This window comes from Struthio camelus, chromosome 1 (assembly GCF_040807025.1).
Source record: "Struthio camelus isolate bStrCam1 chromosome 1, bStrCam1.hap1, whole genome shotgun sequence".
In the NCBI taxonomy this organism is placed as follows: Eukaryota; Metazoa; Chordata; class Aves; order Struthioniformes; family Struthionidae; genus Struthio; species Struthio camelus.
The window spans coordinates 16940902-16964868 of NC_090942.1; the positions used below are offsets into that span (position 1 = coordinate 16940902).

The window sequence follows — 23967 nt, forward strand, 5'->3', positions numbered from 1 at the left end:
TTGTATAAAACAAAGCTATAAATAAGATTCCAACTTCATGCACCCTTAGATGCACTCAGGCATGCAGATGTCATTCAGATGAACCCTTGCAAACCCGGAGAGTACTCACCACGTCAGGACTAGAGCTGAAACAGCTGTCTGTCTGCCTAGGAGAGTAACTGGGAGACTGGCTGCTCAGTGATGACTCCACGTCTGAAAAAGAGCTCACACTGAAGGAAAAGTTGTTCCCTAAAAGTTCCTCAAACAACCAACTCTCCCAAATAGAGCATGCAGCATTAAACACTGTGACCGCTTCTGAAGCAGTTTTAAGGCAGTGTTTAGAGAATGAAGTGTTAGTGATGTTGTTCTAGGCCTCGGCAATAGCCAGTTCTCCTCCTTGCAGAACCACACATCTTAGCAGAATGTGTGAGACAGGTGTCTCCAGGCTTCAGCTATGCCTTTAATCAGTAGCCTGCACTGGCCGCACAGCCACGCTATCCACTGGGAGGAAGGCCTCTGTAGAGCTGGGGCAGTGAAAAAACACAGCAAATCGCATGCACACATTGGCTGACACACAAGTTACGTGGGCCGTGGCCATGTTTTTCTCTTGGGGACCCCTTGGGAATCTTCTGCTCTGAAATGCAGGTCAGTGCAGCTGACCCCTACAGCTACCGAGGGAGCAAAGAGGATGTGGATCTCCCTGTTGACTTTCCTCACTCCATGCACATGTGGGAGGCAACATATAGTCTGGTAGAAGAGAATATAGACCAGTAAAGACTAGACCACTGAAATGATATGTCAAATATCTATTGAAGAATTAATACAAAAACAATGCCCAAGGCATTTGCCAACCAGCGGAGATCTGCAAGAATAGAAAGAAAGAAAGGAAGGATTGGCATTTACCTGACACTGTTACCATATGCCAGCCTTTGTAAGCCTGAGTTACGGTGATCAGATTAACATTTTTGACCTCTCTAGTGGATTTCTTATAGCACTTACCCCTACTTTCAGAGCTGGCTTTTAGTTTAGGGAATAGCCTTGGAGGAAATGAGACAATGACAAATATGTGGATAATACTCACCAGAGAGACGCTAACCTGAATTTATGTTTTCAGAGAAAAGCAAATACAGATAGTTCTTAGCTATCCAATAACGTTAGTCTTCCTTATACAGCACTGCATGAATCAAACACATGAACACTCATCAAATGTAACATCCTAAAGAGAAGAAAACACTTCTCTCTGGCTTTAAAAGTAACTGTTTCAGTTTTACATGTGGAGAAAAAAATTCTGATTTTTGACTTAATAATATATAAATGGTACTAACCCTTCTCCATCTCATGAAGGTTTGAACTCACTCCAAACTTACACTCTTTCTCTTGTGCTGTTTCAAACTTTTAAGAATAAATAAAAATGTTAATAGTGAAGGTTCAGCTAGATCAGCAGCTCAGATTAAGTGAGGAACATTCAGTTTCTCTGTTACGTAAAGGAAGGCACTGCATTGTACAGCAAATGATTGTAAGAGGTACAAAACTCATGAGCAATACTGTATGTATACCTGGGTCACCTCTACTGGCAAACTAGCTATGGAAGTATTTATATGTATACAGGCGTAAAGCTGCTTTACAATACTGAAGAACCCTGTCTATAGTGTCTGGACACTGCCTGCTGAGACCACAGCGCAAAATCTGATCTTAAGGGTAACCTTTTTAACCCGTTTTAGGCATTAACTTATGTGTGAATCAAAGTGTGTAAATAAAGGACCTGTAAGGACTATTTGAACTACTTAACTAGAAGTTGTTCTTGCTGGACTTCTTGTATATACAATGAAGGAAAACAAGGTTCTACAGAATTTAATTCAGAGAAGCTAAATTTGGTTTGTAACTAACTGGTGTGAATATCCCTCTTCCACCCCCAAATAAATGGTGCAAACACTTTGGTAGTCAGTAACACAAAAAATATGTCTCTTTAAAAAGTTACCTCTTCAAATCCAAAGAGCTGGTCCTGTCTCCAAGCTGACTCTTTCACATTTGAGCTGTCACTGAGGGATGTAAACACATAGTTTTTTTGGTAAATGATTTCTGCTGTACTTTTATTTGCTTTCCGAATGAAATTCATTACTGCTGCTTGCAGCAATGAAATCTTGCAACACATTTTCAGTACTGTATTAAATCATACAATATTGTTATTTGTAAGCTTATTTTTTGTCCTCTGTAATTACAAAGTGCTTTCCACTATCATCGGACTTATTTCTGAATCTTGCAATATAACACCAAGAATCTGTTTTTTACAAACTTCACTGTTTCTACAAACTTCTACTCACTGTAGAAACGTAACGTGAGATGACCGAAGATAGTGCCACATCGTAAGTTGGAAAGAGTTATGGATCAGCAAATTTTACAGAACTGGCTTCATATAAAATGTGTGGCACTTACTTACATATGTTGACTTTAGTCCAGGGAAGACAGCTTCTCTAGACTTTCTCTACGGTCAGTGGAAGGAGACAAGCTCTTTTAGAGGGCAAATCAGAGCAACAGCTTAACTTCAAGGTCTCGAAATTGTCCCATAAAGGAGTCTTTCTCTTTACTGATCATAGAGAGACAGACAATGGTACACAGGACTTACACGCACAGAAGTTTGTTCATATTATTCACTATTATTTGCACTAGGGGGTATTATTTAGAATTTTGCCTTCATGTTCTCTTGGCCAGAATTTCTCTCCTTCAGCAAAGTCTCTGCAGTTATCACTAGTTAATAGATTGACAGTTTTTATGACACTCACCTCTTTTTTCTTGAGTGGTTTTGTGCATTTTCCTTTAAGTTAATCTGCTGACCGTGGTGGTGAGTAAATGCCTCTAAAACTAAAAAGTAAATCTTGATTTTTAAAATGCAATAGCTTTTAAAAATAAATACTTCTATCAACTTTGAAATATATTCTTATTAATTGGCCCTAAAATTAAATTACCGCAGTCTCAAGATTCATTACACTTTTTAGGTCAAGGTAGACACATCTCTGGTTACAAAAAGCATCAGGCTTTAAAAGGAGGAGACAATACAGAATTTATGTCCTTAAACTACAGTCACTCACCGTTTTGTTCAAGTTTTGCAGGTTTTTCTTTGTTTTCAGAGGGTATAAAATAGTATTGTCTCTTGTGATTGTCCTGCAGGTAGGTTTTAGGAGGTTCCTTGTAGCTTGCACTTGAGGTACTGTTACTTTTAAATAAAACCTGTTCTGGAGCTGTGAAAATGCCCTTAAGGTGTCTGTCTACAGAACACCTTTTTGCACTAACTGCAGGATGAACCTCTCTAGTATCATAAGTAAAACTTCGGTTGGTCATTTGATTTCTGTCATCAGGATCAATGAAAAAATTGGCAGTACTGCTTTGGTTGACAAAAGGATTAAAATGAGATGAGAGATTATTATGGACTGGTTGGCTGTCATCTTCAAACATTGCCAGAAAGGAACAATCATGTTCATCTTGGGTAGGTATCAGTTCTGCAGTTTCTTTCACAACACCAAAAATTGGCTCATTTATTCTTTCACTACTTTCTGATTCTTTACTAGTCATCATCACTGGATTTGGGCTTGCAGAATTCAAATAGTCTGGCCTTTATGAGGAAGAAAAGAAAAGGAAAAACAGCTTGCTCAGTACATAAATAAGCAAAATACTAACGGCTAACACAACAGATGATCAATCTCATGCTAAAAATAGCAAAGAAAGACTTCCCTTTTACTGCATGTCCCAAATGTATGTTATTTCAGCTGAAAAACTTTCCTGTGTTTTATTTCTATTTTATAGTAAGGCGACTTTCAAAAGGTTTCTGTTTTATGATAGCTCTGAAAATACCAAGGCATGGGGCGCTTCCTCCAGAGTAAGGAACTGTCATTTATAAAATCAGCCACAGTATGTCACTGCTGCTCCACTCAGCTGACCGAAGAAGTCCACTTTGGAAAAAAAAAAGAAGAAGAAGAAGAAGAGCAAGCAGCATTCCATTTGTATCTGAGATCAGTAATTTTAATGTGGCATAGAATTTTTCTATTTTTTAGTGAGGGGACCAGCCCCACATTTTTTTTTACCCATACTTCCCTCTCCCATTTATGGGAGCAGTGGTTTTGGAGATGCCATCATTAAGTTAGCATTATTAAAATTATCTTCCTTTCACTTACTTGGATCTTAAAGTAACTTTTTCACCCCTTTTTATACTTAATCTGCAGACTGATCTTTCAGCAAAACTGAGCCAAAAGTCTCAGAGGTTTCTGAGACACAGAGAACTGACAGAGATGGTCATTCAAAGCATGCCTTTTCTTTAAAAAAAATTGAGTAATAAGCAATGGACCTTGAAACTTGAAATGTAGGATGGAAAACCTCTTACTAGAAAAAATTCTATAATGATTTGATCAGCAAATATTTAGAACTGGCTAAAGAGGCTACAGAACTTAAAGAGAAAGTAGTGTTCTCTGCTTGCAGAAAATCCAATAAAATAGTTTTAGAAGACTAAACATGCTAGAGCTCTTTTTTGGAGAAACTTGGACATGTTATCTAAGTTAGGAAGGTTAAAAAAAATTGTGAAGCAATCTAGATAGATACTCTTTCTTCAGTCCAGCTGAACATTTTGTAATGCTCAGTAAAAATGAATAGTAAATGAGGAAATAGCTTAAGCACTATTCAGAGTGAAAAATATCTGCTATTTTTAGATGACATCTACAGTTTATGGTTAACATTTAATAAACTTGAGAGGCCACAGCTCTCAGATATATACACATGCATTACAAAATCATGAGTATGTTACAATTACATTAAATTATTATATAACTATATACTTTACTTTTCACATACAGTGAAAGAAACTCCCTTCCTAGGAGAACTGACAGCTGTTGAAGTAAAAGAATTTGTGGGGATAATGGATGAAAACAAAACAAGAAGGATCCACAGAAATGGCTCTGAAGAACAGCTGAAAAGGCGAAGAACTGTTTTTAGCGAGCCATGGGCAGAGAATGGGCAGAGGACAGAAGGGAGCTGCAATGAGCAGAAGAGTGCAGGCCTGGAGGGCTATGGAGAAATGAGAGTGGTAGGTGAGGTATGGCTTTGATGTAAAGATAGTCATCAGGTATCTATCAAGATATACAGCAAGGTGGATGTTACCCTCCTTTTAGGTTTTGCTGAAGAAAACTAGGAGAAGCTGGGAGAAGACAGAAGAGAAAGTTAAGGTAGCTAAGATGGGAAGCTGATGTGTCCACTCAGTTCTCATGTGGTCAGTGCAACATGAGCTAATCAGTCTCTTGACTCCCCAGGCAAACAGGCTGCAAGCACTTCAGAAAGAGCAAAATAATACATGATCTTTGTGTGGCTCTATCCAGTCAAAGCTAGAAACTGATATGAACTCTCAACCATAAGACAGGCTTAGGGAATAAAAAGAATGAAGGAAAATTAACCCTGTATGACCCCAAGGTCCAACACAAGAACTCCTGGAAAAAAGCCTGAATTTAAATGTTCACTATAAATATGTTTGACTCTAAACCCCTTGCTGTTTAAAAAGATTTTTAATCAGCACATATAAAAAGAAAATAATTCTAGCTTTGGTTCTTCTTTTAAAAATAAAAGCATATGTTCTCATAAAAGTATTATTGAACCAAATTAAAAAAAAAAAACATAGTAGAATCATTTATATACAAGAAGGAAAGTAAATACTTTGTTCCTGGAATCCTAAATGTAAACAACGTAGGTGGAAAAGTTGCTCAGTTGCTGCAGCATCACGGTTGTCAGAAAACCCCTTGTAACGTGAGCAGAACTAATGAGAGCAGGGGCAGCTACCTTCCCCTTGGCCTCTCAGTAGATCAAGCTTCTCTCAGTGAGTGAATTCAGTAACACTGTCTTGCTCATGCAAAAAATGGATCTTGGTTCCAAGTGCCTGTCTAAAATCACATTTTGCTACCTTTCAGCAAATTTAAATAGCTTGATATGTTCAGGCCTTCTATTTAGTCTCCATTTCCATTTGAAAAGCACCAAATAACAGTGAAAAATCGAGTAACAATAAGTTTCAGGTGATCTTAGTATTGTTCTTATTTAAATCGGACTGTTTTTTTCTCACTCTAATGTAAAATTGTTGCCTACCTATTCAACGGATTAAACAGTTCCTGAAGCACTGTATCGGACTTCCTGAAAATACACTGGCTTGGGGTTTTTGAAATCCAAGGGTCCTGGTCAGAAGTATTTCCTGCCTGAGAAAAGGGTACAAGCTGTCAAACTGCGCATGTATGCAATACTTACAGTGTTTTAACCATTAAAATACTGTCTGCAAATGAGGTAATTTTTTAAACCTTTTTAATTCTTTTTATCTTTACAATAAAGGTCAAAACCTGCTTACAGCTCAGCTGAGCTCAGTGCAGCTCATACTTTTCCATGTTAGCATATCACTGTCAGTATGCAAAATGCCTTTTTAGCATCACATGCTCCTATAATAACGATTGACTTGATAAACAGTAACTTGCTGAAGTTGCACTAAAGATCATAGAATCACAGAATAGTTTTGTGTGGAAGTGACTCCTGGAGGCCTCTAGTACAATCTCCTGCTCAAAGCAGAGTCAGCGGCCAAATTACACCGGATTGCTCATGGCCTTTCCCAGCTGAGTTTGAAGATTTCCAAGGATCGCGATTCCACAGTTTCTTTGGATGACCTCTGCTGGTGCTTAACCACTTTTGTGATAATATTTTTTTCCTGTACAAACAAACAGACTTGTTGTTGCTGAAAATTTTGACTTTTACTTCTGGCCCCTTCAATGTGCACCTCTGGGAAAAGTCTGGCTTCATCCTATCTACAGCTCTGTTTAGGTTGTGGAAGGAAGCAGTTAGTTCCCCCTCTTAGCTTGCTCTTTCCCAGGCTTTGCAAACACTCCTCTCTCAGCCTCTCCATGTTCACCGCGTGCTCCAGTCCCCTAGCAATTTTTATGGCCTTCTGCTGGTCTTGTTCCAATTTGTTGATAACTCTTTTGTACTTGGGGGTCCCAAAACTGGATGCAATATTTCAGATGTGCTCTGAAACATGCTGATCAGACAGGAGCAATCACTTGTCTTTAAGGGCTGGGTGTGCTCTTTCTAATGTAGCCTAGCACGCAGTTAGCCTCCAATGCTACAAGTGTGCTCTGCTGACTCAAATACAGCTCTTTGTCCACCAGCACTCCCAGGTCCTTTCCTGCAAAGTTGCTACCTGCTCAGTCAGTTCTCCACTGCACTGATGTGTGAAGTTATTTTGTCCCATATGCTGGGCTTTGTATGTCTTTGTTTATGAGGTTCCTGTTGGCCTTCAGCTTGTCAAAATCCCTGTGAGTAGCAGCCCTGCTCTCCACTATAATGATTGCTCTGCCAATTTTGTGTCATGCGTGAACCTGCTAAGGTGCCAAGGGTGCATTCTGTCCCACTGTCTCTCTCACTGATGAACACATATTGGCCTTGGCATGAATTCCGGAGGAATGCTGTTACTGACCACACACAAGTCAGGCTTCAAACCATTGACCATTACTATGATGGCACATGATGGTACAGCCAGTTTTTCACCCATCTTATTGTCCAGCAATTTATTTCAGATCTGCTCACTTTGGCTACTAGAATCCCATGGGAAACCTTGTCAAAAGCCTTCCTAATGTGAAGGTAAATAATGATGCTTTCCCTTATCCCTAGTCATTTCATTGTAAAAGGCAATCGGATTGGTTAGGCATGACCTGGCCTTCCATGCTTGCTGTTTCCAGTCACCTTCTTGTCCTTCATGTGTCTGGAAATGGCCTCCAGGAGGTTTGGTTCCGTAATCTCCCCAGAGACTGAGCTAGGCTGACCAGCTTATAGTTCTCTAGATCATGCTCCCTTTTTTTGCAGCTGGGCATAACGTTTGCCTTTTTCATGCCGTCAGGAAGCTCTCCTCATCCCCACAGCCTTTCAAAGACGATAGACTTCTGCCCTGCAGTGACATCGGCCAACTCCCTCAGCATGCGCAGATGCACCCTGACCAGTCCTCTGGACTGGTTTACGAAGGCTTCTCTAACTTGATCCTTCCCTACTGTGTGTCATGCCTCTCTCCCCCAAACTCTCTACTGGGCTCAAAGTCACGCCAGAGAGCTGGTCTTGCCAGAAGATCCTGACGCAAAGAAGGCCTTGAGTCCCTCAGATTTTTCCGTGTCCTTTGTCACTAGGTCACCCACCTGATTCAGCAGCGGACCAGGATTTTCCGTTTGCTGATGACGTGCTACAGGAGTCCTTCTAGTTGTCCTTCCCACCCCTTGCCAGTTCCAGCTCTGGCCATCCTAATGCCACCCCTGCAAGCCCTGATGACGCTTCTCCGCTCCTTCTGGGCGACCCATCCCTGCCTCCACGTGTCCTTCTTGCATTAGAGCTCAGTGAGGAGTTCCCCATGCAGCCAGACTGGCCTGCTGTGCCCACTGATTTTGTTGTCTGTTGAGGGGGATTGTTCTTGTGTTCTGAAAAGGTAGTCCTTGAAGGACAACCATCTTTCTTGGGCTCCTTTGTCCTTCAGGTCAGCTTCCTGTGCATTGCTGCCTGCAAGTTTCCCGAATAGGCCAACATCTGCTCTCCTGACGCCCTGAAATACCCCTTCCTCACTTCCTTTAAGATCCTGAAATACCACTGATGATATACACAGATTTTTTTTCATTATTTCCTTACAAATAATATATTTTATTTAAAAAGTCTATCAGGAGAATCCCCTTATATTTACTATACTTTTCTAATGCTGATTCTTTTAAGAACCTTGAAATTAAGAAAAAGAAAAAAGAAAGAAAATATGCTTTAGAACAAATAATTTTCATTAATTTCTTAAATTAACTTGAGTTAAACAGCAGGCATTCTCAGCCTTTTTAGAAGCATTGATAATGCTGTAGGAACTAAGTTACTCATTGAGACACTGCCTGATTACAAATTAGGTCACAGTGACCACCTGGAATCATACAACACCCAACTAATCATATATACAAGAAAAACTCTATTTAGCACTGCAACATATTTCAGCTCTCTTTACCTGAATTTACAAGAAAAAGAAGAAAGCCAGCAATATATGACTAACTCTCTTTCCTCAGATAACTAACAGCACTGAGAGCTTGTGAACAAAGGCTCGAGGTAAGCCTATTTGATGCCAATAGGATGAAAAATAGCTGTATACACTGACTATTCATTACCACCGGCCTACAAGAAATGTTGACTATTTATAATTATCTTCATCATTACGTTAATTCTAACAATCCAAATAAATAAAAGTTAGTGTAAGCTGATTCTACTGAAAGGAAAAAATATTTATCAAACCTGTTTTTCCTGCTTTTCTTCATAGGTCTGTTCCCAAGGGTTCCACATTAAGTTTGTGTTGAAATTTTCTTTTGAAGATTGTGTACAGTTAGAAGACCAAAAAACTGTAGAAGACAATGGACAGGCACTAAAGGCTCTTGCTGTGTCATCTTCATGTTCCATACTAGAGTCAACATGAGTTAATTCTGCAACTTGTGATAACTAAATACAATATAGAGAAGAGACATTTCATTTATCTAAAACTGTTCTGATGCAAGTATGAAGTTCAAAGTAATCAGACTTTTCTATATTTTTTAGATCTGTTTGCACATATACCAGGTGCCAGAGAAATTTTTCGTGTATTCTGATATGATTTTTTTCACCAAAAATGTGTGGTAGTAATGGCCCATTTCAGGGAAACACTTAACTAACTACTTAAGTCTAAGCATGAATACAAATGCTACCCTGAGTAGAGATGGGTATAAAAATATTTTTAGCTTTAGGTGTGTAGTAAATGACTTGCTGAACTGGTTCTTAAGTAGAAAAATGAAAAATATTTTACTATGGTATGGAGAAAACTCTGGCATGTTTTGAGGCCAGCAATGCTGGCTCAAGCAGGTCAGAACACAGGAGAAATATGGAGGCAAAACAGATGAAAAATCATTCCATCCACAGCTACCCAGAGGCAGTGCCTGTAATCCAGCAAATCTAGTCAAAGGAGCACAAGCTACAGCTGCAGTGCCTTGCACATAAATTGCACAAAATCTTTGTACTACAGAACTACAAGTTTCCAGAAAGCTGAAGATTTTGAAATTTCCAGTCACATATTTCTGCTTAATAAAGTAGATATAATTATTTGAAGTTACCCCATGAAACTTTTAAAAATAGTTCTTTGCAATATACAGGCCTTAGACTTTATCTTTTGATCCACACATTAAAATAGCTTTCCGTGTGTGCACTGCGGTATCATTTAAATCTGTTCATGCAAGTGGAAGTTGGGGACAAACTTAGCTGCCATTTCGATCCAGTACTTTTGGCCTTGCTAAATCTGAAATATTGTCTCTATAGCTTCAACCAATGGGGGAAAAGAGTAATACAGGAAAACTGACTGACTGTGATATCCAAAGAAAGTATTGGCAGCTCATGGTGATCTTGGCTAAAATACATTAGACAGCCAGACTTCTCTGTACAAAGTAATTTTTCCTCACTGAAACAAAAGGATCTTCTAATACTAGAAACACATCTATCTCTCTTACTCTAGCAAAACATAGCTTGACAATATGATTGGGTCAGGAACATATAGAATCATGCTGATTTAATTTCTTTTGCAAGCCTCCTCTCCTGAGGGTCCTCTCTGATACGGGTAGCAGAAGCGATAGCACTATAAGCAACTCTGAATAATCTAAACTGAATACCTTTCTAACAGATTTACTAACCTGGGTTTTTTTTTTTTTTACACAATACTGAAATGTGTCATAAAGAAAGCCTAAATTCCACCTGCAGAATGCTTTTCGCTGTAACCTCAGTTCATGTTTGAACTTCCCAATGGTATCCATTAAGACACATAAGGTACATATTAAGTCCTTCTCAGAGACTCATTTCTGTCTATGCTGCTCACATTTCATCAAACTGTTATGCATATTAATTTGCCTACCCTTGGCCTCAGTCTCTTTCCCATAATCTCTGCCCACTATGACCAGTTTAGAGCATAGATATTCTTACATATTTTGGAAAATGCCAAAAACAAAGCGAGCCTTTAAAGAAATAAGTAAGAAATAACAGTAACAAGTGCAAAACACGACTGGCAAATAGCATTTTAATATAGCCTTAAATAGGAAGCCTTCACATATTTCAATGCACTTGAGATATAATCATTCTTTGAAAAAACACTTAAGAATACAGACATTCCTGTATATTTTTAGCCTGAAATCAATGAGAACAATAAACTTACATTATGCTGGTATTTTACTTTCTCTGAAAGATGCTGCCTTCTGCTGTCCAATACTCGTTTTTGTAACCTTGTAAAATGAATTTAAAAAATCTATGGAATTTAAGATATCAGATTTATAAAATAAAAAAAAACTTGGTAGAATATTAATTTCAGAATGGTTTAGCAATTTTTTTCAGGCATTTTAAAAAAGACCTTGTTCTTAAGAGGTTCTGAGCAGTCAGATTGTGAATCAGTCACCTAAGGGAGTCTAAATTTGGGTGGGAAAACGGTGAAAGTGGAAAATATTGTTTGAATAGCCTACTTTGTGAGAGTAACTTAGCACATGCAGGATCTGACACGACTCAAGAAATAGAATTTTTTAAAGTCTCTGAGCTTAATTTACGGTTTGTTTACTCTCTTTAGTAGGAGTATCACTGGAACGTCAGGAATGGTTGTGAAGCTTCTTTATCTTACAGTAGTATATTTATGTTTATTTACTACACAAAATATATGTTTCTCAGTCCTTTCAAGGCAAGACACACATGACCACAGGCAAGTAGAGTTTGAATACGTATTTCATCCTGCTTACTCCCCAAGGTACATAATCAGCTCAGCCTTTCTCTCCGTACTCCTCTGCTACAGTGTTGCTCCAGACCCCTTTTCCCAGTTATTCAGCTGCCTCCAGAGTTAATCATCACATGTGAATGAAGTCCTTATTGGTCTTATTTGCCACAGTACTTCAGTAGTAACTCCTTCTAACTTTTTATAAATCAAATGAAAGAACATTATGCAACACTTACTTTTCAGAACTTCATTGTATCTCTCTATATACTGCCTATTTTATACAAGTACCTGTTCTGTATGTCATCTAAGTTTGATGGATGATATTGTGTGCGTGGCGGTGACATAGGAAGTTCTATGTTGTGTCTTCTAAGAGGTATTTTTATGCCTCCAGTCATATCAATGTGGACTGGTTTCTTCACGCTCTCTGTAATGAAAGCATTTGGAATGTCAGCACTGGATTTGGAGAAAGTTTTTGAGCTTCCTGAATTTTCATTATTGTTTTAGGTTTCTTAATCAATTTAAAGCCATATTTTCTGCTTTTTTTGTTACTAGTGACCTAGGAGTCCTATTTTAAGTGGCATTATAGGATAACATCATTCACTATCAACTACTGCGCATAGACAAGGGTCTGTCGCCCCGCTCATTCACCTTCTGTTCTTTCTGAGCATAAGACAGCAAGTTTGCCACAATCTGGCTTACAAATATGCCAAAAAGGATAAGAGTTAGGACTCAGGGTGCCTAGAGTTTTTTTTAGGGCATAATTAAGGATTTTAAGAAAGATTCTCTGGGTATGAGAACTGATAGATAACTCCAAACGCCAAAAACAATATGGGACAGGAAGCAGAATGGAACGTGTAAAGGTAAAGGGAAAAAGAAATGGATACAGGGTAAAATTAATGAATGAAATGAGGAATGTGTGTAAGTGTGCAAGGCTTTAAAGGTGAAGCAGGCAGTAGTCAATGTTATTTTGTTCCTCTTATGTTCTAGCTTTTTATTTACACTTTTACCTACTATTTTTAAATAAAAGTAAGTAAGATTATTTGAGCAGTAAGTTAGAATGCAAGGGAAGAGTACAAAGAACTGAAATGACAGTTGTAATAGTTAAGAATAACTGATTCTGTCGATTGACAAGTCAGACCGTTGGTACACTAAACTCACCAGCGTTGTCCTTTTTGGTTGATATCTGGTTAACAACATATAGATTGAGGAGATCTAGACTGACTGCTGAACTTTTAGGAGATGATGATACTCCCAGAAGCTTCATCTTTGATTTAAGTTTCTTCTTTTCAAAGAATTCCTATCATTTTTAAAAGAAAGAGTAAACTTTTTGATAGAAGCTGCACAGCCCTTGAGCAGAATATGTGATACTTTTACAATGAGCATGCAAGAATTAGCAAACAATTCCTAACAATGAAAGCACATAATCTCATAATCTCACATAATCTCTCCAAATTCACAAACCCTACTATTATTTTGTTTATTTTGGTTACCTTGAAAAAGATAGCATGAATATTATTTGTTCATGTTCAAAATAAATCACTGTTCTCTTGCTGCCAAAAATTTAGTCTGTAAGCTCTCATGCCTCAACCTTTGCATAAGCTGGTTTAAAATGTTTATTTAAAATAAAAGATAAACCAAAATCTTTCAAGGAAAAAGTCTTAAAAATTTAAACTTGAGCTTTTGAGGCAGCTTTGAGCTAGTAAGCAAATCAGCAAAATTGCATACACATGGCCATCTATAATCAAACAAAGAGTTTATTGTTCTCTAAACTTGTCTTCTTTGGTGGAGAAAACAGAGTCTTGTGACAGAAAAAAAAAGTAAAGAAGAAAATTCTCTATTACTGGGACTTTGGAAAGGCCTTATGTTGCAATGAACAAAAACAAATATGACAGACACTTTGAATATATCAGGCAAATAATTCTGTATAACCCTAAAATACCACTAGTAGCCATGCAGGGAGCAAAATTTTCATTTTACAGGCAGCTAGCAGATGGAAAAATCAAAGCAATGAGGCTTCTTCATTTTAACCACAGAAGGGCGTGGAAAACTGAAGGCTATGCCAAAACAAAAAATAATACAAGCTTTTCTGTGAAATTTAATTCCTCTCATGACAAGGGATTAATCTTGCACATTGTGTATAACTGACATACCCAACATGTTTTTTGGTAACTATTTTCCCGTATAAACTGTCAGATCACAATCTGTAGCACTCTAGGACATTAGTATCTGAGGAAAATACACATTCTTCAGTTAAGAAAAATATCTGCAGTAAGTTAAATTCAGCCTATGTACAAATTAACACTTCTAAATCCATATTTCTTTGGAGCCCACACCCTTTAAAAGGTACCTGTGTTCTTTCAATGTCTCAGATAACTTTCTTCTCATCACCTCTAAGTTACTAAACACAATCCTGTCTTTGATCCCTTCCTGTTTTCTCTCCCCCACTGGACCAAATTACATAGTCGTAACATAAACAGTGTGGCTTACACCAGTGAATCACTGGGAAAACAGGTATTCTGACAACTCACGTGGCCTACAAGGGACTGGGAAAGTGACGGGGACAACAACCTGCTGGTTGCTCCCTCGTTCTCTTAGGTAAGTAGCTTTCACTTCAGAGACAGGCTCCGTACTATCAGCTTGTTTTTCCTTCTGCATATGCCCGTGCATCTACTCTGGGCACTGGGTGGTAGCAGCCTTAATGGCTGGCTTTACATTGTCCTCTTTTTTTCCCAGCTGCCAAGGACTTTTCTTTCTATAGTTATCACTATCTTCTCTTACTACTCTCTCTGCTATCTGAAATGTCTTCTGCTATGCCAGGGATAAATTTGATTTCATTAGCTCACTTTCAGATCCAGTTAATACAAACAAGTCGGTCTACTTTTTTGAATGCCAAAATGAAGTACTCAAATGAACCTAACATTCCTTCATGCAGCCCCAGAAAAAGAGCTGTATATATGTATTAAGCTGGCCAACCATACATTTGTCACTGTGATGCTTCAAGCTATCCTCTGTGTATCAGCACATATTGGCAAAATATAGTAACAAAAAATAATTCAGTAAAACTTAAACTGCCCACATTCATACATTCATTCATGTCCTCTCCTACTCCCTCCTCTTCTTGTTGGAATTCCAGTGTGGTAAACCTAGAAAAAGACTTCTGTCCTAAAAGTTTGCAGGCAGGCAAACACATTACAAGCCTTATGCTACAGTTTTTGAACCTCACGCCAACTGCTTTGAAATATTTTCCACAGTGAATCAACTAAAGCATTTACACAACAATATAAAATCTGAGATGGCTAGACCTATTTACCTTTTGTTTTCGCCTTTCCTGCTTCAGTATAATTCTGCTCCTGAAAGATGCAAGTAATTATTGTTTTAATTTTAAAAGCATAATCTTGGGGCATGGCCTGAGTTTCTTACTAGTGCTATGGAGCTTTGGACCTGAGTTGTTGTGTATCATAATGTTACTATGCATCAAGCCTTTAGGTAGATAAGTCTACATAAATCTGTTGAAGTCACTTCAATCTATCCTGGTTTACTCAGCTGAGGATATGACCACGTTCTATCTCAGAGCTACTAAATATATTGTACATTTAGAAGGAAAAACTTTTAGGCAATCAACCTGCTATCCAACAAATTATCAATTCTTAAATTCTTAAAACAATTTAAGAAATATTCGCCCATATATCGATTTCTGCTAATTTTCTTTGTTTGTCATGCTGTAACATAACTGCAAAAACATATTAGCAGAGAAAACAAAGGAATACAGCACAGCTTCCTACTTTTCAAGTCCTTAAAGAACATTGCGAACATTTTGTAAAGAAACTGTAAGAAAAATAGATTGTTTACTTGTAGTAAAACGCTACAAGTTTTATCAAGCTGTTGTTTGTGCTGTAGAGGAGACAGTTAGAGCTTAACCTATGTATCTCTCCTATTAAACATCCTTTTAAATTAATTACCTACAGGACACAGGGCACAAAACAGCCACTTTCTCAAAATTGCTACGAGGAAACCTGATTCTTGGATTAGAAGTCTGAATCACTACCATGACCAGGGTGAACGTGACTGTGATCTTTAGGTGGGTGGGATGAGGAAATGTTCTGTGAGAGTTAACAACATGGAATAACCCCTTGGAATCACAACTTTTAATTGTTTATAGTGTCTAAAATTAGAACACACTTTCTGAATGCATGTGCATAAAAGTTGCTCTTGAAACGGGTAGGAGCCCCAGCCATGGATACTTTCTCTGACGCCTCAAATGCAAATCTCAGCTTAACCAGAGGAATCCTGACAGACAGACAGCAGCAGTAGGAAGCAGCATGATGATTTAAGCTCCCTGCTAAGCTAAGTGAGAGCAGCACTCCTACATACTACTTTTTCTGACAGACAGAGTAGTACGACAGAGAGGCATTTAGGACAAAGCTTGTTTCAAGCCGAAGCTCTCCCTCCCCACTGTCTCACAGAGGCAGCTGTCAGAAACGTCCTTTCTTTCTAGAAGGACTTCTAGATGCTTACGGGGGTTATTTCAGTTGGATTCTGCCTATACAGGTAGGATGATTATAAAACTGAGTTTAGCAAAGCTACTTTAAAATTCCTGACAAAATGCTGGGGGTTTTAAATTCCTAACAGTTAGGCAGATGGTACAGCCCTAAAGGAAAGGAGCTGAACATTATGCTTTTAGTTTTAATGCTACCAGTCTATTGGTGACTATTTTACTATTTCAGCAAACTTCAATAACTATACATTTTGTTCCCCCAAATAGTAACCACAGTCATTCAAATACCTTCATTATTCAAAGAGGACTGGTGGATGGCTGTTTCTGCAGTCATATATCAGATAATGGGATTATGTGGGTATTGTTTTCATTGCTGCCAAGTACAAGTCCACCACTTCTTACAGTGTCCTATCTGCAAATAGGAGGACTACTGCACTGTACTACTTTCTCTCACTTGCTTTAAAGTGTTGCGTCTATTAAGACTGCAAGCTCTTAGGCAGGGCTTGTTTTCTACTGGCTTTTTGCAGAGTCAAGCATCTGAACTTTAACACCTCAAAAGGGGCCTCCAGATGCTGCTACAATACCAATAATTAATAAATAAAATAGTGATTTCAAGTCATGCTCCTGAATGGCTAAATCTTCCTACTTATTAAGCTGATTCTTTATTAACTTATGGAAAATATGCCAAGGATCTGGAAATAACTGTTGCTACACCGTTTTTTTTAATGAATATGATTAATTCCTGACAGGGTGACGATAATAAGCAGTTTCTCATTAACATAAATAATTCAGTTATATCTTTTCATAGTCTGTTCCCTAAGCACATCTTTTTAAGTTGAGGAAGAAGGCAGCATGGGTATTATCACTAGGGCTGCAACAGCACCGCGTTTGGAGCTCACAAAGGAGGTGAATCAAGGGGGTTTGCAAAAGGAAAGCAGCTTCTTGCTCCAGGATAATAAACAGCTTGTAACAGCATGTGCCTTTCAACTATTTTTCTGTGATTCCTGTAATTTGATGTGTTAAAAAAACGGGCTTTTAATTTTATTTAAAATGTACTGTTTGGAAATTTACCTCGAATTAATCTTGCAGTTGTTAAACCTTAGTTATTTTATATGGCAAGGTCCATCGCCTAGGGAAAAACTTGGGGCACATGCAATTCCTCGCTAGCAGATATCCGTGATTAATTTCAGTTTTGATAAAACTGCAAAAACAACAGCATTCATTACCCATCCTGTTCGGTGTGGCCGGGCGCCTGCACCTCTTCAGACAGCCTGGGCCGTGAGGGGACACCGGGGCTGTCACGTACACCCCGGCCCTGCCCGCTGCGCCGGGGGACACCGGGGCTGTCACACGCGCCCCGGCCCTGCCCGCTCCATGAGGGGACACTGGGGCTGTCACGTACACCCCGGCCCTACCCGCTCCACGAGGGGACACCGGGGCTGTCACGTACACCCCGGCCCTGCCCGCTCCACGAGGGGACACCGGGGCTGTCACACGCGCCCCGGCCCTGCCCGCTCCATGAGGGGACACTGGGGCTGTCACACGCGCCCCGGCCCTGCCCGCTGCGCCAGAGGACACCAGGCCTGAAACACGCAGCTCCAGCGCCCGCTATAGCGCCATTTGCGGCAGCCCCCGCCGAGCCTCACTCACCGGCTGCCCCCGACCCAGTTCATCTTCCGCCCCGGAGGCGCGAGGGAGGGCTGCCCCGCGCGGTGCTGGGCCGCGGCGGGGCGGCGATGGCAGCCCCCGGCGTGGCCCTGCGGCCGGCTGCCCCTGCGCGGCAGGGCGAGGGCAGCCGCTGCCCCGCACCGGGCTGCCCCGCACCGCCGCGGAGGGGGACGGGGTGGCACGAGGATGGGCAGGAAGGCCTGGAGGAGGTGGAGGATGCCGAAAGCAGGCTGACGGGGAGGAAGAGGTGCTGGGGGTGCCGCCGTCCTTGCCCGACCGCTGCCCTTTCCGTGCTGGCTGCCACCAGAAGCCAGTGCCATCGCGCAAGGGAAGCGCAGGCCTCCGGCCGCCCCGGGCGGACGCAGCTCCGGGGCGCAGGGCTGGCGCGTGCCGCTGCCGCTGCTTTGTGGCACAGGCCCGGCCTGCCCTGTCATGGCGTGACCGCTGCCACCGGCATAGCGCTTAGGGCAAGAGACAGAGGCGCTTTCGGCCTGGTCCCGGCCCGCCTCTCTCAGCTATTTTGGGGGCGACTTTTTGCCGTGGTAGGCGTTGGTGTGGCTGGGAGCGCTTCGGTGGGAGCGGTGGGACACCCCATCGGGGCGGCCGGGCGCCGAGACCAGCTCCCGGTGCCGCACCGCCGCCGAGGCTCATCTCTGGCCTAACGTTTTCAGGGAGCCGCTGCCGGACTAGCGCTAGTGCAGGAGCGCAGAGCGCGCTCGGAGCCGGTGTTACAAGCGTAGTACTAAAACCGACCCGACTTTTTTTTTTTTTAATATATATACTTTTAATTTTCTTAAAGTGTTTGTGGAATCTAGGGCTTTAACCTTATAAAAGTGAAACTTCGGTTTCTCGGAAGTGCTACCAGTTAAACGGAGCAAACCCGTCAGGCGGAATATTTTACCTTTGCAATGTCCCAGATATTTCTGATAATATGCGTAATTGTTTCTTGCACCAAAGGAGGATTAAAATTTTCATATAATATCTATATTTTGAGAGTTTGTGCCTCTCTAGCTAATATGAATTTTGTGTATGACAGGTGAAAGACTGAAAGATTATTGAACTGAATTATTAATTGAAATAGTGCTTTCTATTTTGTTTGCATCCCCATCTAGTATAAATGCCTAGCTCGTTAATACTATGTCTAAAAGGCAGTTTCAGGCATGACAAGGAAATCCCTTTTATTTTTGTTTTCCTAACATATTAATCTAGAAGCTTGATATTTGCTGTACCAGCTTTACTCTTAATATTTCACAGCATTATCTGAATTTAAAGCAAAAGATTGCACTTTTCTGTGTTGGATTTATTGAATGTGATAGCTAGTAGTAGTTTGCAGAATCCAAAAAACTGACAGGTTAGTTTCAACCTATTATTTTTCACTATAAGAAATACTCCCTTCCTCAATTTATTTTCTTCAGATGAAGCTAAAAAGAACTTTCAAATGATCATGAAATAAGGAATCAGTTTTCTCTTCGCTGATGGCAAAGCAAACAGAGAAAGAAAACCTAGATGCGTATGACTCCAGATTTCTAATATTTAAATATTGTGCCTTGACTGTTAACATGGGAAAGCTTTCAGACAACGGACTGAGGGCCGAGTGATGTCATATGCTCAAAGAACTGCAAGACATTAGTATTCATTTTCAAAGAGCCAAAAGAATGAGTTTCCTGAAGTTGCTTCTCTGTGAAGCAACTAAAGTGAAGTAAATATAGAACAAAGAGATTTCCTCAGTGTGTCAGGAACTGAAGTATTAGACAGGAAGAAAAAAAAAACTTGACGATTTCCTTTTTTTCTAACTTTTTAAATAGCCGTTCTTCAGCAGAACCACATCTCACGCTCCTTTGTTAAGAAAGTAGTATATAAGATCTTCTTCAGAGTAGCTTGCCAACTGTTGCTAACATAAAGCAGTTACAGTCCTACCCCTAAAATTAAATATAGCACCTGATTTTTCCCCCCATGACATGGTTCTTCCTCATCAGATCAGCTCTAGATATCAGTAAAGTAGCAAAGCTGTCCAAGGCAGTGTACTACCTGGTAAGACAAACTAGCCACAGTCTGGTGCCTATTTTGCTTACGGAAATGCCTCTCAGAGCACAGAAGCAGAAGTCACAACCCTCACCTTACTGCCATCCTTCCAGCAGTAGGAGAAGTTGCAAATCCCGCTTTCCGGAGTTTGCCCATTTCTCCCAGCTCTCCCCCCTAGCTCCTTGCTCTCTTACTCTCTTTCTAATCATAGGGGCAGGCAGGACCATGACAAAAAAAATATATAACTTTGCATACATTTCTAAAGAGCTTCGAGTTAACTTTACTTCATTTTTATTTTTATCTTACAATAATTTTGGGAGAAGTGGGGGGATGTTATCTCACTTTGTTTCTCCCTTTTTGGTCTCTGCTTCCTACTGTTCCTATTTGTTCTATTCGTTCCTATTCTTACTGTTTTACAGTTCCCAGGCTCAGAAAGCCTCTAGACAGAGGTGGTAGAGTTAAAGGAAGGAGTTAATACTACTGCTCAGCAGGATGTACTCCCACCTATCCTCCTCTGATGGCCATATCTCTCCAGCAAGACTGGTGGTGAGACATCGACCACGCAACTTTTGGTATTCAGTTTTGAGTAAGTTTTTGCAGAATTTCTGTATAACCAAATAAGGGAGAGGAGTTCATGTGATGAGTGACTTTTAGTGCACCTAAGTTAGGCTCCTACTCTGATTGTGCTCTCACCCCGAAATAGAAGCCGATAAGTTACACATCTGAAACTGCATGAAGTGAAAGTGTGTGCCACTATCTGCAACATTATTGTATCCTGAAGAGTTGAATTCCTTGCTTTCCCTAAGCAAGAGAGTCTCTCCCAAAGGTGAAATGACATTGCTTATGTATTTACTGGAGTGCGTGAGAGAGAAAGAGAGGGAAGATGAATTTTCAACTCATTCCTTAGAGCTAATTGCAAATGCTTCTCACGTTTCTTAATGAAACCGTCCATTGTAACATTACTTCCCAGCAAGTGTCCTAGTCTGTTGATGATTATAACAGAAGAGGGGATTACTAGGCAGATGAATGTGTAATAAAAAAGAAACCCTGGGGATTCTCACAGTTGGATTTAAATGTTTTATAGCATTACAGATTTTTTTGTGATAATTTAACAAATTTTTAACTTTGATATTTGATCAACTTGCTTGATTTTCATATCTAGAATGAGGTAACTAAATCCTTCTATAGATACTTATGTATAAAAGATGCAGAGTTCCTAAAATTGTTTTGAATGATATGTCCAGGGATGGTGTTTCTGGTACTTCTAAATATCAGGCCACATTTATTTATGTGGCTAAATATTGAACTAATTATCTAATGCTAGGAACCCATGACTGAAAAAATAACTGGTCTGTTCCAAGTGCAAGCTTTTGTTTGGCAACCCCAGTGCTTAAACTTCTTTGTTTACAGAATTGCATAGTGTTTTCCCAGTCAATGCTTCTCTGCCCGTCCCCCCTCCTTAAGAGCTTTCCCCAGCTTATGGGGAAACAAAGAAACACTGCCCTTGTGCTTTCAGTTGGTATTTTAGCCCTAAAAGATTTCTTTTTGAAAGATTGCTGTGATATTGCAAAGGCCTGATAGTATCTGAAGAGGATTAAAACAGAAGACAAAAACTTGTTTTAAAACAAAGTTATCCTTTCAAAAAGTAGTCTCTCTTGAAAGGCATCTCTCTTTCAATTCATTTGATTAAAAGCCCTTCCCCCCATTCACCTTTAAAGGGCAGATGGCCTTTTTTTTTTTTTTTATTTACTCTAAGGGAATTACAGAATCACAGAATCACATTATAGTTGGGGTTGGCAGGGAGAGATCATCATGTCCAACCCTCTGCTCAAGCAGGCTCAGCTAGAACAGGCTGCACTATGTGAAGTGAACAACTGTTTTCTTATGCTCATATGGAATTTCCTGTGTTTCAGTTCGTGTTCATTGCCTCTCCTTCTGTCTCTGGGCACAACTGAGAAGAGTTTGGCTCCATAGTCTTTAAACTCTTCCATCAGATATTTATACACATTGATCAGATCCCCCCTGAACCTTCTCTTCTGCAGGCTAAACAGTCCCAGCTCTCTCAGCCTCTCCTTGTGTGACAGATGCACCAGTCCCTTAATCATCTTTGTGGATGTTTGCTGGACTCGCTCCAGTATGTCCATGTCTCTTCTGTAAGGGGAAGTCTGGCACTGGACTGGATTCAAGTCATTAATGAAGATGTGAAACAGTATTGGCCCTAGTATTGACCCCTGGGGGACACCACTAGTGACTGGCCTCCAGCTGGACTTTGTGCTGCTGATCACAGTCCTCTGAACCAGTGAGTTCCACTGGTTTGCAGTCTACGTCACTGACCACTTACTTACTCAGCCCATTCTTCATCAGCTTGTCTATGAGGATGTTATGAGAGATAGAGTCAACAGTGTTACTGAAGTCAAGGTAAACAACATCCACTCCTCTCCAATCACTGAGCCAGTCATCTCATCATAGAAGGCTGCTGGGTTGGTTAAGCCTGTTTTTCGCTTAGTAAGCCTGGGGTTCCTGGAGGCCAGTCTAACCAGCAAAGACTGAGATGAAGAAGGCATTCACCACCTCTGCCTTTTCTGTATCCTTTGTCACCAGGGCCCCTGCCCCGTTTAGCAGTGGGCCCACATTTTCCCTAGCCTGCCGTTTGCAGCTTATGTCCTTGTAGAAGCCTTTCTTGTTGCCCTTCATGTCCCTTGCCAGTTTCAACGCCAGGTGGGCTTTACCTCTCCTAACCCCATCCCTGCATGCTTGGACAGTGTCTCTATATTCCTCCTGGGTCACTTGTCCCTGCTCCCTCCTCTTGTACACTTCCTTTATATGTCTGAGTTTAGTCAGGAGCTCCGTGTTCATCCATGCTGTTTTTGCTTGTTTTCCTGCTTGCTGGGATGGACCATTCTTGAGCTTGGAGGAGGTGATCCTTGAACATCACTCAGCTCTCTCGGACTCCTCTTCCCTCCGGGGCTGAATGCCATGGGATTCTTCCAAGCCGATTCCTGAAGAGGCCAAGGTCTTTTCCTGCAAGTCCGGGGTTGTGATCCTGCTTTTTGGCCTGCTGCCTCCTCACAGGATCCTGAACTCCAACATCTTGTGGTGGCTGTAGCCAAGGCTATCCCCAGCTTTCACATCTCTGGCCAGTTCTTCCTTGTTTGTAAGTGTGAGGTCCAGCAGAACGCCTCTCCTCAGCAGCTTCTCGATCACCTGTGTGAGGAAGTTGTAATCAATGCACTCCAGAGACTGCCTGGAGTGCATGGTCCCTGCTGTGTTGTCCCTTCAGCAGAGATATCAGGGTGGCTGAAGTTCCCCATGAGGACCACGGCCTGCAAACGTGAAGCTTCTTCCAGCTGTCTGAAGAAGACCTCGTCAACTTCTTCTTCCTGATCGGGTGGTCTATAGCAGACACCCACTGCAGTGTCACCCATACTGGTCTTCCCACTAATGCTGACCCATAAGCTCTCAGCTAGCCCCTCACCTGTCCCCAGGCAGAGCTCACTCCTCTCTCATATAAAGGGCAACTCCCCCTCATCTTCCTTGGCCTGCCCTTCCTAAAACGCCTGTATCCATCCATTGCAGAATTCCAGTCATGTGAGCTATCCTACCATGTTTCCATAATCCAAGTGAGATCATAGCCCTGTAACTGCATACAAACTTCTAATTCCTCCTGCTTGCTTCCCATGCTGCGTGCATTAGTGTTTGGCACTTCAGAGAGGCACCTCGGCATGCCGTCTTCCTAGAAAGGGCATAACTGATTTCCCCATAACATGGTCCCACAGGCTCTTCCTTATTTGCATGCATACACTCGGGGTGATTTCACTTCAGCCGTGTTTTGTTGATTAAGAGGTCCCTCCTGTTTGCATCACCCCAGATCCTTTGGTTGCCAACCCTGTCCACCGATTCCTTTACTTGCTCTTGGTCATTTCCTCCATCCACCATCAGTCTTAGTTTAAAGCCCTCCTTACCAACCTGTTGGCAAGGATACTTTTGCTCCATTTTGTCAGGTGAATCCTATCTCTATTAAGCAGTT

At 40.9% G+C, this 23967-nt stretch overlaps 1 protein-coding gene across 1 annotated transcript; it reads right to left on the reverse strand.

The window, feature by feature from the left end:
* On the reverse strand, nt 1-23195 carry REDIC1 (regulator of DNA class I crossover intermediates 1). The gene is made up of 10 exons (XM_068931215.1): nt 23011-23195; nt 15066-15105; nt 12914-13052; nt 12044-12179; nt 11213-11279; nt 6091-6197; nt 3066-3586; nt 2760-2838; nt 1958-2018; nt 1-1371 (listed from the first exon to the last, which is right to left on the reverse strand). The coding sequence occupies exons 1-10, from the start codon at nt 23193-23195 to the stop codon at nt 1300-1302; spliced, it is 1407 nt and encodes a 468-aa protein (XP_068787316.1). The 3' UTR covers nt 1-1299.
* Between the last annotated feature and the right edge of the window lie 772 nt (nt 23196-23967).

Bases quoted from the DNA above. Each gene is read 5' to 3' on its own strand.
- REDIC1 (XM_068931215.1), bottom strand. From the start codon at position 23,195: ATGCACTCCAGGCAGTCTCTGGAGTGCATTGATTACAACTTCCTCACA. The intron at 12,180-12,913 runs GTGAGTTTAGTG...CTTTCATTACAG, and splicing joins AACCAAAAAGGACAACGCTG to AGAGCGTGAAGAAACCAGTC. The intron at 6,198-11,212 runs GTAAGTTTATTG...CCCTTTTCTCAG, and splicing joins AAGTAAAATACCAGCATAAT to GCAGGAAATACTTCTGACCA.